This window comes from Colossoma macropomum, unplaced genomic scaffold (genome assembly GCF_904425465.1).
Source record: "Colossoma macropomum unplaced genomic scaffold, Colossoma_macropomum, whole genome shotgun sequence".
Lineage (NCBI taxonomy): Eukaryota > Metazoa > Chordata > Actinopteri > Characiformes > Serrasalmidae > Colossoma > Colossoma macropomum.
This window is the reverse complement of record NW_023494794.1, coordinates 14,872,368-14,887,440: the sequence shown is the minus strand read 5'-3', so window position 1 is coordinate 14,887,440 and position 15,073 is coordinate 14,872,368. Positions and strand designations below refer to the sequence as shown.

At 39.2% G+C, this 15,073-nt stretch overlaps 1 protein-coding gene across 1 annotated transcript in view; it reads left to right on the top strand.

The window, feature by feature from the left end:
- The first annotated feature begins 815 nt into the window (after window positions 1–815).
- Window positions 816–15,073, top strand: part of LOC118814642 (spectrin beta chain, non-erythrocytic 1) — a 67,001-nt gene continuing 52,743 nt past the window's right edge. Inside the window, 1 exon segment of the mRNA XM_036580343.1 lies at window positions 816–1,260. Coding sequence (XP_036436236.1) covers window positions 1,155–1,260 — 106 coding nt within the window. The 5' untranslated portion in view covers window positions 816–1,154.

Below are 15,073 nucleotides of genomic sequence, written 5' to 3'. Positions count from 1 at the left end.
CATTTGTAACGTAATAGTGGTTTTGGTTCTATTTTGATGGCCAAGGTGGCAGCGAGCAGAGTGACATTCAAAAATACACACACGCACAGGAAGAGAGGTTAGCTGATGAGTCTTTCTCAAGTACTTCCTTCCTGCCTCAACGACTTATTTCTGTTGCGTGCAGCGGAGCAGAGAGAGAAAGAGAGATGGAAACAATATCTCTCACGTGTGTTCTCTTGTTCTCTTGGCCTCTTCAGTCTTTTTACCTGTAAATTAAACGACTCTCGTCTGTTTCTCTTTTTCTCTGTTGCTGTGTCTCTTTCTCTGTGCTCCTCCCCTGCTACACCTTTGGAGATGGTTTAGCCCACACCCTCCCCCTCCTTTTATCTGTCTCTCTCTTGCGCGCGCTCTCTCTCTCTCTCTCTCGCTCTCTCTCTCGCTCTCTGTAACTCCTTCCCCCCACGCACACCTTATGCAAATGCACAGCTCAGAAAGGGAGAGAGAAAGAGCAGGAGGCTTTGTTTACTTAGGCAGCCTACCGTGGCTAGCTGCTCAAACAAGGTGCGCGCGCAAACGCACGCACATGCGCGTACACACACGTTCTGGAGGGAAGACAGAAGACTGAACGTGTGAGAGAGAGAGAGAGAGAGGGCTGCAGAGTGAAACACTGCACAGGATAGAAGAAGAGAGGTGAAAGGAGAGGAAAAAGAGAGAACACTCTGTTCTTTCTTTGCCCTTTTTCCCCCTCCTACCTCTTCTTGCACTTGCCATCTCTTCTGGTGTTTTACCACACAGAAAGGAACAACACCGAGGGGAAATAAGAGGGAGTTTCTTTTTTCTCTCTCTCAGAAGGCGATGAAACAGCATGGCGCGGCTGAGCGCACACAGATGAAACACACACACACCTGGAAGTTTTGCGTCCTCTCCAGTTTGGACCTTTTTCTAAACCTGTACTTCTGCACCTGGACGGAAAGCTAATTCTGCCTTAGCTTTCCCTTCACACTTCTTTATCTTGTCTTCCTTTTGAAACTCTTTGTAGCAACTGGTTGGCCAATTCAGAGCATACAGTGCTGCTTGTGTTTGGAGTGAACGTTTTCCTTTCTGGATACAGCTTATTCCTATTGGGAGCGAGTTAGTGTGAGCGCGAGCGTGAAGGAGAAAAAGACGAGGTAGAGATGGAGTTAGAGCGGAGGAATAGCGAGTCATGCCTCTCTCCTGCCGCCTTCGTGAACCAGGTGCAATATTCCAACATTCTGGAGGGCAGATTCAAACAGCTGCAAGGTAAGACCATTTCGGATCTTCCAGAGTTTAGCATCGCAAACTAGCAGATTTTCACATTTGACTATGAACAGCAGTTCAAGTGAGGTAGAGCTGCACGATATCATTTGTTAACTGGGACTGTTACAATGGCCTTCGCAGTACTGATAGGCTTCCATATGCAAATGATCTTTCCTCTATAGCACTGTCAAACCCAAAAGGAGTTAGTCATACAGTTTTACGACTTTTTCATTCGCCTACGAATACTGTAATTAATCTCACAGTGCATAAACACTTCTCGCTCTGTCAGTTCAGACTGTTTCACGTTTTGTCATCACAAACACAGAGCACAAGCTCAAAGGGAGCTCCCAGTAGTTGGCACTTAGGCTGGTCAAACACTTTTACGACTTTTTTTTTTTTAAAGTTGCCCATGAATATTGTAGCTAACCCAAAATGTCACAGACATTCCAAAGCACTTCTCATTCTTCACCCATTAAGCTCTGGACTTTTTATATCGGCTTAAAACCTTAAGACCTGTTCTCCTGTGGCTGAAAATTATTGAGTAACTACTATGAAATTGTTGTTTATCAGTTATATAAGAGTGAAGAACTGAAAGGTGGACACTTCAGATGTTTTGCTTCAGTCCCCAAGAAGTCACTCCACTTTTGCTTTGTCAAGTCATGTCACACCTGCTTTACTACTCAGCTTCATTTCATGTCAATCGAAGTATACAGTATAAAGAAAAGCTTGTTTTTCTACTTGAGCAGTGCAGCAATCAGCTGTAAGCATTTCGTGTCTACGGGCAATGCAGTACTACAAACTGTTCTTTTCCAGTGGATACATCTTTGATCATTCTGACCCTTGTTAACCTCCAAAAAGTGTGTCCCTCTGTCCTGACTGACTTTGACCTCCACACACTTTCCTCTGTCCTGTCGCCTCCATTTGGTCTATGTGTGTGTGTTTGTGTGCTGGTTTGGCCTGACAAGGCCACGGCACTATCAGTGCAACGCCCTCTTTTACACTGCAGTGGAGAAACAGGTGAAAAATATAGGGCTGGGAGGACTTATTTTAGCTCCTCCCTCTGTGTGTGTGTGTGTGTGTGTGTGTGTGTGTGTGTGTGTGTGTGTCTGTGTCTGTGTGTGTCTGTGTGTGGGACCTGTGCTGCTCTCCTAGAGAGTGGCCTTGTTTCAGGTATTTTAGTTTCATACCGCAGGGCTGTTGCCCTAGATCCAGATTCTGCCATTGTAAGAAACTGTGTGTGTGTGTTTGATTTTGTACATTTTCAACACAAAAAAACTGTATTAAAACCACAATAAAACAAGACTAACTTACAGGAGCTACAAAACATGCCAGACATTGTGTTTTTATTTTTTATCTTCAAAAAATTGAAGAACAAATCTATTTCTGGTTGAAAACTGAGGAGTTATGAGAAGTGTAACTAAGAAGGTTCTTATTACGTATTACAGAGAAAAAAAGACAAAAGAAAAGAAAATTTGCACTGAAAACTTTATGGACTGATGAGGCGAAATTGTAATTAGGATTATTTGGATTGTGAGAAGCAGACCAACTACTGAGACTGAACTTTGGAGGTGTGGAAAAAGATCCCTGCAGATTTCTTTAAAAAACCGAAAGCAAGCCTCCTGAAAAGAATGGAAGCTGTAGTAAAGGCAAAGGGTGGACACATGAAATACTGAGTCATCTGTGTAATTTTCTATTAAATACATGTTTTCTGTGTTTTACGCTGATGTTGAAAAAAGGATAACTTGAACATAATCGTCATTTTGACTGGATATTAAATAAATCAAGGGTGCTCTGTGACTTTTGTAAGGTACTGCTTGGGACATGCATGTGACCCCACTTCACACCCTATAAAATTGTGTTTGTGTGTGAATGTGTAGTAGAGGGTAGATTGTAGGTGGAGCATGGGCAGTTAGGTATCTGAATGCATCATCTAATGCACACACAAAGCCTGCATGGTGATGTGTGTTGAAAGAGTTGACTAACAGGCCTGTCACTCACACCCTGAATGTTTCACATTCTTGCCTCTTCAGCTGATATTTATGTGTGTGGGCCTTGAACACCTGTGTTCTTTGATGCTCATTACTTTCGGGAGAATTTTGTATGCAGTAGCCCTTCATTTTCCCATGGCTTCAAACACACAAGCACACAGACACGCGTTGTTGCTGCTGTGACAAAACTTGGATGCTTCAATACCATTTTTTTTTTTTACTTAACAGCTAAATCATTAAAATCTAGTTGATTTAAATGACGTGCATTAGCTAGCTATGCTACCTTGGATCGAGTAGTGTTGCAGTGGAGTGGAGCAGGTTTTGTTCCACATCAGAAAGAACTTCTGTAGAGCGGTTAGTAAAGTACATTTTTAGTTTTGATCCCTGCTTCTCATCTGTCTCTTTCAACAGCAGACTCTGTAATACATTGACAGCAAGAATCACATCTAAGGCTAATCCGAGAAGCTCACGTTTCACGTTGTTGAAGTCTTTTGGCAGATCGAGTTGAGTAGTTAAATGTCCTTCAAGCCTGACATACCTGCCTGTTCGAATTTAGAAATATTGTTTTTTAGTGACTTACACTATACGTTTGAACAGACCGTCATGTACGGACGAAGCCTTACAATTTATATACTCACACTATACGAAAACACTGTCCATGCTTTGTGAAACTCAACCTCCACAGACAACTCTTTCTATGAACTATTTTAAAAAAGCTGTTTCATTCAAAATAACACTGCACGGCGGAGTGCTGAGCAGACACGCTGAGAAACAATAGCGCTGCTAACTACTGAAACCAGCCGATGTTCATGGTAGGACAGTACGGTCTCTCTGCAACCTGTTTTACAAAGACAGTTTAAAAAAACCCAATTATTAACGTTTATACTTCACTAACATTTATATTCTGTTCAGTCAAACAGTGAAATCAGCATATTTGCACACTGGTAGCAAATGGTGACCTTTTTCGCCTCCCTTTTGCTAGCCTACGTTTTCCACCCATACTGGGGACGTGGTTGTGATTGTGTTTATTTGTGTGTGAAAAAAACCGGACTAAAAATGACTAAAATTGCAGTGTATTCCTGGGCCGTATTACAGAAACTTCTAGCTGTAGCTTTAGTTAAGATCCGATAGGTCAAGGTAAGGTTTTTCACTAATTCAAATTACAGAAGAAAATCTCATCTGAGTTTATGAATTTTATCTTATCTTACAGCATCTTATCTCAAGTGAAATCCAAAACTACTTGTACGAACTCAACAATCAACAGTCATGCTTGTTTAAAAGCAACTGGCAACGCTAATGTTATTCATCCTAATAAACAGCTGCACATTTAACTCTGTCTCATTATTCACAGCTATCACTGTGATATTTAATCTGATGAGTTTTCTTCAACGTTAACACATAAAGGTGATAAGAGGAGACAGTGGAGACAGAGTGTCTGCACCATCTGGCATTTTTAAAATTAAGAGTTGGGAGGGGGGGTGGAATTACCATTTTGCAATATAAATACATGTGACATCATGATGCTACTATGCAGCATGCTGTCTGTCACAGTTACCTAAAAGTAACAGAACAGATGGTTAAAACAGAGGTTAAGACACCACTGGGGTTGTCCCAAAGGTATGACAGTATTTAGGAGATTTTATCTAGTTTGGATGCTTCTGTAATAGTGTTTTCGTATCTGGTGTTAGGATAATATTATGAACTTAAGAACTGTTATTCTGTAATAATACTGCCCTAAATTCAGTCCTGGCTGAGGTTGTCATAGTGACTAAACAGCTGAGATAAAATTTCAGAGTTAGGAAGTTTCTGTAATATGGCACCTGGTAGGAATATACCAAGGCAGAATGTTTAAAGTGACCCGCAACTTGGTGCATGATGACCACGAAGCCAGTAACTCTGTGATAGCATACTCTGATTCATTGCCGACTTGAGTCGTTTGTTGATTAGCGTACGCTAGGCTTATGTCAAATAGTATCAGGTGGTATTGGATATTGGTATTGGTGCCTTTTTATGAGGTCGAGTGTGAGTACATGAGCATCGTATAAGGCTGATACCAGTATCGGTATTGATGCATCCTTTGACAAATCTGTGTTTCTCTAGAAATGGTCGATTTGTAAGAGCAAGAAAAAACCCAGTAAAACTCAAGATTTTATTCCAAGTAATTATGGACCATTTTCATTTATATCTTTCAAATGTTCATTTAATGTAAAAACAGCTGTGTTCAAGGATGTACAGAAAAGAAAATATAGTTTTGATTCGACCTTATACATCATGTGACTTGGGGGAGTGTGAATTAACATTTTGGTCCTCGCTAGTATCGCAATACCAGTCCATAGTGACACACTCCCACACACATAGTATTGTATTACAACACTTGTGAGGTTTTGCAATGACTACAGTGATGTGGTAACACAGTCATAGAAACATAACCCTAGTCTGAACCAAGAAGTATTTCTGTAAGATGAAATGTTGCAATTGAAATACACACACACACATACATAACATTTTTTGGGGGGCCTTTTTGAAGGGAGGGGACACATCTGTCTTTTTTTGAACTGTATTCTCAGTGCTTAGTAAGTCAAGGTCTTGTGATCATATCTAGTAGAAATATATATCTTGTTCCGTCATATACCACTAGGGACACCCCCTCACACTTTACAGCTTGAAACGCCTCATTTGAGTGTAAATATTACATAAAGACTTTGTTTAGTACATTTACATCTTTCTGTCTGCAGTGAAAGGTTTGCAGTGACCTGTATGAGCGCGCACACACACACACACACACACACACACACACACACACACTTTGGACTGTCTGGTCCAGTTTGAGCCAGACAGCTATTACCAAACTCCAATTCCTAAGAGTTCAGAATTTGGTAAAGCTTTGTCTCAGTCAGATATCTGGTAGACTCTTCAATATAGCAGATTGTTTTGTGTGTGAAGATGACATCACCTGTTAGTATAATTGTTCATATTCAGCAGCCCTCATTAAGGAATACAGTATTACTGGGACTGTCAAGCAATTTAAACAATTAATGTGATTAGTCAAGTTTAATTGCAATTGTCTTATTTGCTCAAATTTTACCCTAAAGCTTCAACAGGATGTATTTATTACTTTTATCCATAGTCCAAATCATTATGTCCACCGTGTAAACGCAGGGTTCCCATGAATCTGAGCATCACAATCACGCAATTTCCAAAGAGTGAGCCGACATCCTGTGATAGCAACAGTGGCTGCATGTTCCAATGACTTTACGTATCATAGAGGTCACATATGTAGTCATATATGAACTGACGGATTCTTGTTACGGTGTTACTCTGAAGAGGAACTGCAGCTTTCCTCCTTGCTGTGCATTTGTTACTGTGCTGGATTTATCCATAGGCTTCCTGCTAACGCAGTCCAGCATGGTCTGCTTAAGGCATCACTTTAAAAGTCATTGAAAGGATGTACTTTAACGAGAAGGCTACACCTGTGGATTCTATCATAGCAACATGTCATGTATCGTAGCGTGCTGCAGCTGGGCTTCAGCCTGCACTACTACTGTAGTTTTGAAGTTGTACTAGGAAGATGGGTTGGTTTTATGTGTTGAAATTATTGTTAAATTGATGAAGAGATTATTAACACAACCTTTGAAAGCCCTCATTATTCCCCAAGCTCATATCCTTCCATTTTTCAGTGACTAACCTATGAAATATTTGGACATCTTGTTTTTGGCCATTATAGGTGTGTCCAGTAGTTAGAAATGTGTCATTCAAACGTGTTATTGACTTTCTCAGTTTACAGTGTGTCGTTAGAGGTAAAGATTTCGAGTAGAACAACGTAAGCCACTTGCTCTAAGTTGCATGAAGAATGACGCGTATGAAAAGTACTTCTGTTATATAAAGTAGTTTTGGCCACTGTAGCTCACCATTTGTGAAACATCTATTCCAAATTTGCCATTTTGTTAAATTGTCAGTAAATTGTTTGGTGAATGATTAGGAGAGGAACAGCCACACTCTGGCTGAGCTAGGCAAGAGTACAGGTTATTCAGGGAAACGTATTACAACTGTAATTCTATGAGTCAGGAGACTGTTCACTCCATCATTCTTGCACAGTTACTCAGTGTGTTAGGATAGTGTAGGAGGCTGACTGTGGATTTTCAGTGAACTCATAGCATTACGGTTGCAGAGAAAGTCATTAAAGTCATGGGTTGAATTCATTAGTCATTAGATAAAGTAATCCAAAAAGGCTTACTCAGTATCTCAGAGTCATTTTTAGTAGACTGTTCTGACAAATCAGGCACAGTTTGAGTGTTTGGTTCCAGGCAAAATAGGAGTCGTATTTGTGTGTTTTTTCTCTGAAATGGCAATGTTGGTTTTCTTGGGTTATGTCATAAAATATACCTGAAATTTGTCACAGACCTTCAACCTGGTTGTGAAACATTGTTTCCAAATTTAAACCCTTGACCTGAAAATATAAACTATGTCTGTAAAACACTGTAAACAGTATTTATTATCAGTATATATTTGTATAGAAATATGATCGGACCTGGCAGAGAACAGCACCCGCCTTCCAACTTTTAGCTCCTCTCACTATTAGAAATAAACTGCAGAAAAAACAAATCACAAAAAAGTCTACAAAATAGAGGCTCTTGCTAAGGTTTTGGTAGTTTTTGGTACAGTTTGGTTGTATTTGCTGTAGGTTTAATAAATTGCATGTTTAGCCAATACAGTGCTTCTTGGTAAATTAATAAAACGGCTCAAGCTTACTACGAAGTCAGCCTATAGGCTACTCTTATTGAAGCTTTCCTTTATTGTAGGCTATTATTATTGTTGGTTGTTGTTGTTGTTGTTGTTGTTTGTTGTTTGTTGTTGTTAATAATAGGCTGTTTACTATAATAATAGGCTTTGGCTTTTATATCAATCGTTTAATCTCTCGTGTGATTTCTGACGGAAGATGTTCAGTGCATCGAAGGCTGCAGCATGGCTTCTTCTGTTTAACAAACTCTATCATAATAAAAATAAATAAATAGCTGCCTTGTGCTGCTGCAGAATGTTCTGAAGCCACACAACATATTTAGACTACAGACTACACAACAAAAAAAAACACACTAAAAGGAATCAAAGATTCAAAGACAACTGTGATTAATCCGTCTCAGTCGCCTGCAGGCGCATTTTCTGACATTTAAATAGTCCAACTTGGTTGCATCTGTTGGCAGTTCACGATACTATCATCATTCGGCTCAAGTTTGAAACAAACCCGAGCCGACACACATTTTGTAAGTGAAAAATTATCCTGAACCCAGCATGAAACTTGATATTTAGTCAGGCCGAGTTGGGCTTCGGTTGGATAGCCGACACAGCACACAGATGATACTAGTCAGGTCACCCTTAGGCTGACTGTGTGGATCCTTCTTGAGAAACAGGTTCCTCTCTTCCTGAAGCCCACTCACACTGTGTCTGTGTGTTAGTGTCAACAAGATTATTGAGCCATCCCTCACAGTTGTGTTGCCTTTGTGGGGAATGTGATGTCATTTACATTGCTGAACAGTTAACATTGTAGGATAAAGAAGATAAGATAACTTCTTCCTTTTGGGACGCGACCAGTGCTGCGTGACTGTAGATGGATGACTGGATGTTCCACGTTTTGAGTGAAGCAGCAACAGAAAATTCTGCTAAAGGCAGCGTTTTACAGTGGTCAGCAGAACATTCCTTCAAGAGTTAATAAATTAATGTTTATTTATTTTATTTTATTTTATTCATTTACTTTTTTCTGGAGACACAAGCAGTGAATGATGGTAGTTGAAGTCCAGGTGTGCATGTACACTAAACCCCAAACTGCAACAAAAACACACTTTTAGAGACTTCAGCACATTTTCAAAATACTTTTTAGGATGTAGTAGCTAGAAGCTACTGTAGTGGCTGTAAAATTGTCCTTTACAGCAGTTTTGCTGTGGGGAAGGGATTTTTTTTTTGTTGTCATGTAAACACAACATAAATATGTTCAGCCTAGGGGTGGGACGGTGTGGAACTTTCCAGTCATGATATCAGTAACCAAAAATATCACATTTTTCACCATTGCTGTGGTATTTTTAGGTGTCACTGTTTAAAAAGCACTGATATAAACTGAAACCATTTCACCACAGGTTTAAATTAATTATATTATGTTCAAATATGAAAATACTGCTGTTGACTGCTGAGCTTGTAAAAATGTGTTGTCCAGGAGAATCGAAATAAAAATTATAAACTAAATGATGATGACTGGGTTTTAACCTGTGATATCATCAAAACCGGTAACCATCTCCTCCTTTCTCCCACATGCATGCGCATACATCCTCCCTTTCATTCCCTTATTTTTCTGTCTCCTTTTTCCCAGAGTCTCACTCTGTCCCTGTCTCTCTCACTCGTATGCCGTTTGTTGCCTCAGGGGACTACTTACTCAAGCAAGTGTTTCAGAAAGTTAAGCCAAAACCTACAGGCGTCGTTCAGAACTAACAAACTATTTATCAATGAGTTACACAAGCTTATGCAAGAACAGAAGCAGTTTTCAGTAGCTGCTTAAACCACTGCCAGTAAAAACTAAGATTTCATGTAACGTTATAAGGGGATGAATTTGTGGAATGTTGTTGCCTTTATGTGTCAGTTAAAGCCAGATTTGACAAGTTGAGAAGTGGCAGTTGAGAAAAGTAGTGACTAAAACAGAAATTCTCAGTCTAATCAAAGGGGAGTCTGTTTGGATCTTCTGGCAAGTGTGGGACTGAAAGCTCTACGCTGTTAATCTGAGCAGTTATATAATTTGCTGAAAATAAATAGGAAAGGAAATCCTAAATTGAGAGTGATTTCGTCCTCCCTTAACAGTAAAAGACAGATGCTAGTTTGAGCTGCCTAAATCGAGACTATGGCAATGTTAACATTTTAGTCTTAGGCGGGTTTGGAAAAGGGTCATCATGGAAGAATTGGGGATGTCTGTACACTTCCAGGCGGATGGCAAAATCTTTTTTTGCCACAACGAGCGAAAACGTCCATTATTTAGTTCAGAACTGCACTTTCGCCAAACATTTGCTTACTCTGCAGTCCATATTCCTGACAGTTGAAATGTTCTACTGATAAGGGGTGTGTGTGATCAGAAGGGGTGTGTGTGATCAGAAAGGTTGTCCACCTCTATGTTAGTCACCCCTGAAGTGAAAACCATCTCCCTCTGTTCCTTTCCAGAATGCCATGAACCTCCCACGCTCAGAACTGCCTGGGCCATGTGGCAGTAAAAGAATGTGATTTCAGATTACCAAGAAGTTAGACTTCAGTTTTTCAGTGAAATGTTCCACTGTGAAGGATAGTCTAACTCAGTAGTCACACATCAAACCGCAAAAGAAGCCACTTTGAATGAATCCCACTAGATTAAATGTTCGTTTCGATTTTAGGGTTTTAGGATTAAATGTGCTCCGAATGGTTAGCAAGGTTATTTGATGAAGCAATAGAAAGATCTTAATTTAAAAATTGCATAAGTTTGTTGCAAGATTGTGTGGTGAGATGTCGAATGTCTATTGTCATTTAACCTGTTTTCAAACAGATCTCTATGAAGCCTGGACCCATCTCCTAATACAGGCTTCATAGTTCATTTGTTATCCGTATATTGCATAATTTATTATAATTAACTAATGAATGATTAGAATGGTTTTATTTATTTAAAAACTCTGTTTCATAGTTCAAGTCTTACAAAGTTTTGATTGGTGGCAAAATGTCAAAATGTGAAAATAAAGAGACTTTAGTAAACAAGAATTGAGCTGACAAAGTGGTTAATGTGATTATTTTTGTATCCTTTTTTTGTAGTTTCAGTTCCTTTTGTTTATTTCTCTTTTCTTTCTTTGTGTATCTTTTTCTGTGGTTGTTTTTACTCCTTTCGTATTATTTCATTTTTGTTTGTTTTGTTTATTTTCCTTTAATTCTTTTATTTTCCCTAATTTCTGTATTTCTCATGTGCTTTTTCCCTGTTGAGCTGCACTGTGATGTATGAAAGGTGCTACATAGACAAAGTTTATTATTTACTTTAGCTCACACAACAAAACACACACAAAACAGCATGCCAGCTTACTCAGTGATGCCTTAAAAAAACAGAAGACCAGCAGGTGTTCTAGAAGTGTTGGCCAGAAAATGGCCCCATGAGATTCGCAGGCATTTGATCTCAGAGTGCGAGTGGAGGTCCTGGGTGCTGTTCATCCTCCTGCCTTTTTCAACAGTACAAATAGACTCCTGTACATTCGATCCCGTCTGTTTGTAAACGATACTGTGTTGAACTCGGATCATTGACTACTGTAACACATCTATAAAGTTAAGGTGTGCAGATCTCAGGAAATAGAGCTAAAGTATGGATCCTCTACCTTAGCACCTGCACTGTACTTGTGTTCTTAGCCCTCTTTGTGAGGTTCATCTGTTTGTTTTTATTTATTACTTTTTGAATATTCATAAAGGGAGTCGTCCTTCTGTTTCGCAAGCAGCTTACAAATTATTGACATTTTCATTCATAAAAGAATCCTGTGTTGCTTTCTTTTTAACCCTCTTTTTAATGGCCATTTTAATGAAGCTGCTCGTGAAGGAGTGGTTGGATGGGCATGAGATCAGGCAAAGCGAGTCTATGTTTAATTTTACACTTGCACCCACAAGCTGTAAAGAAATAAAAATAACACACTTGTGGCTCAACTGTGGAGCCACGATGCTCACAGTAACTAGCAGGAGACCTTTTGTTTTGTGTATCAGTGTATTGCAGTCACAGCAACCTTGCAGAAATTAATGGCTCAAATATAGGTCATCGTTTCTATTCCTAACGTCTTATTAAACACAACAAACCTAGTTAATTTGCCGGTTGTTCTGGGGACTGTGGCCCTCTCCTAGCATCTTTGTTTATATTTAAACACAACTTCCAGTTTGGTAATAAAACATCCCATGTCTAACCTCACCCAACACTATCCACCATATTAGCCAGCACTTTCAGTTTTATTTGGTCTTTTACAGGAATTACTTTTCAGCATGCATTCTTGAAATGGTTGTTAGTCGTTGGTGTATACCAAAGTTTGAACACGCGTGGCCAAATGACATGTTTTGTTCATTTTGTCTGCAAGTTTTAGCGCCCAGTTTCTGTTCATTTGCTATTTTAGTGCATTAAAAGTGTTTCTCTTTGTATTGTTAAAAAAATTGTGTAAAATGTGCCATAATTTTTGCACAGGCCACATTTTATCTTGTTTTTTTTTCCTCAGTATGTTAAATTCAGAATAATCAGTAATTGGGCAATAAAATGTGCAGTAATGTGTTGACTGTAGAGGAAGTTATTTTCATATAGAACATCACAAAACGTAATTTGACCAGCAGAGCCCAGACTTCTGCATACAACTGTATATTCATTTTGCTAAGGTTAGTTATTGTTCTCCCTGCTGTATCACCATGTCTGAAACGTTTAATGCTTTTAAAAACGACATTGCAGGATTATTTTTACATGAAATAGTTACAGATATGTTGCCTGATGCCCGATGCATTGTTTTATTGGATTAGAGAGAGCACTAAAATTTGCAGCGGACTGGGAACCGCTGATGTAATGACTAAGGGACTGAAGGCATTAAAGTCCTCCCATCCAACCCCTATAACTTCTGAAAAAAGTTATGTTACAAAGGTGTTGATTTTAGTTGGACTACATATTGTCAGTTGGTCAGATTATGAGTGATTTTAGGCCAGTACTGTTATGAATAACTGTTATGGTATTTACAGATGAAATTTTAGTGGCATGTAATAGTTTTATATGCATTGGTTAATGATTAAATAACTTACAGCAGTGGTTAAATAGAGTACAGTTAAAAGCTAGTTGCTGAATGTTATGTAGAAATTAGCAATGTTATGCTGCATTGTTTGTTGCTGAGCTTTACTTGGGCACGAAATTGTGCTCCAAACGCAAATGCAGCCTCAATAACAGTTCCCTAAACCTGACCCGAATCACATGATCATGTTTTGAGTCCAAAACCGACCCGACTATAACACAATTCTGTCCGAAACTGATCTGAACCAGCCCGTCACCCAAAGTGCAGAATAAAACCTGACAGGAAAGCACTGTTTAGTGACGATAATAGTGTCACTACAGCATAAGAAAATAAAACACAAAACAATAAAAATATACTATAATAAAATAATCAGCTGTCTGTTCTGCTTGAACAAATTTATTCTTCAAATAATGCATTTGAACAGCTTCTCACACATTTTCTTAGTTGTGATAATCTTTCCATACTGTTTGCGCACCGTGTTGTGCTGATATAACGAGATGTTAGTCTTCGCCTGTTTAATTGTAAAACTGTATTTCTGCTCAGTGAACATGTTACATAGAACATTGAACACATTAACGAGCAGTTTTTGGGTCAAACAAATCAAACATTCTTTTGGCTGCCTAAACTACACTTTCGATTGAATCGATTGTCCCATTTTCTCGGGAGTATTTGTCTCATGGATTTTGGTGCTAAGTGATTTGACTTCATTGTGCCAGATTAAAAAAGCGTTCTAAGGTAGTAAAAGAAGTGAAGAATAAATTACGTTTTGAACATCTTTCCTTTAACTCAATCCGCAACAACCACATCTTTAAATGCTGCTGTCCGGTCTGTTAAATGGAGGAAAAATCCCAGCTTTGCTTTCTGGACATTGTTTTAATAGCAAACAGTAGCAGTAGTAAGGTCAAATTCTCTAATTTGCAGGGTGTCTGCATGTTTTTACGCGTGCCTGTCAGTTAAGCTGCCGCACGGTTTCGCAAGTCATGTCTGGCCCAAGTGTGAGCAAGGGGTTGCTCTTCAAGACAGACCGACTTCAAAGCTCAGCCACATTCCTGCTCTGCTTTACTGCGACCCTGTACTCACTGGAATAACAATAGTTAACACACAGAAAACATCTTATTAGCGATTTTAAAATATTTCACAGTCTGCGTGTGTGTGCGTTTGTTAATAAGTACATGGTTCTCTTGGCTGTAATAGCAGCCTGCAGTAGGCAGCTGTGTTCTCTGGCAGGAGGGGTGATCTTTCAAGAACACACACACACACACACACACACACACACACACAAAGTCTGGTGTTGCTCTTGGCTTTGAAAGGTTGGAGTTTGCACTGCAAACAAATTCCGCCTATGTAATGAATGGGGATTACGCTCACAAACAAGCACCCAAATCAATAAATCCCTCAATCTGGCCAGTTCTGCTCTTTTAACATACTCTTTTCATATTACTTTACCTTCACAACTACACAAGTCTGTCCAAATACAAGCAAACAGTAAACCTGTTTGATAGATTAAGTACATGGCTTTAACATTTATTTGTTATTGATCTTTTTCATCCAATCAAGCCACTTTGTTTAAGGGAGTGGCTTGTTGAAAAATCAAATGTTCACAATTTTGCACATCCCCTAGATGTAGTTGATTTACATATTTGTTGTCCAATTTTTCCTCCTTTAGTTTACCCCGGACCTACCAAGCTATTGTTGCTAATAATCACTAGAAGGTAATAGATACCCAGATCTTTTCTGTGAATACAATTTCTCTCGACGCACTAAAGCCACATCCAGATCTTTGTTAAGGTTGTGCAGACTTTTGGATATAGTTTTGAACAGAGTATGTTAACGCAAACTCTGATTTTCTGGTGACAGAAATGCCCTCTTTAAAGGCCGGTTCTACTGTCAATAGTATAGTGCTGCGGTGATCTAGCTTATGGCTTTCCAAGTAATCCACTTGAAATTCCTTGCTTGTCTGGTAGTCTGTGAGAGCTAATAATTAAGTCAACATGCGTTAGTCCTGCCAGTGAGTTCCATATCAAGACTCACAAATAAAGCTGAGTAACA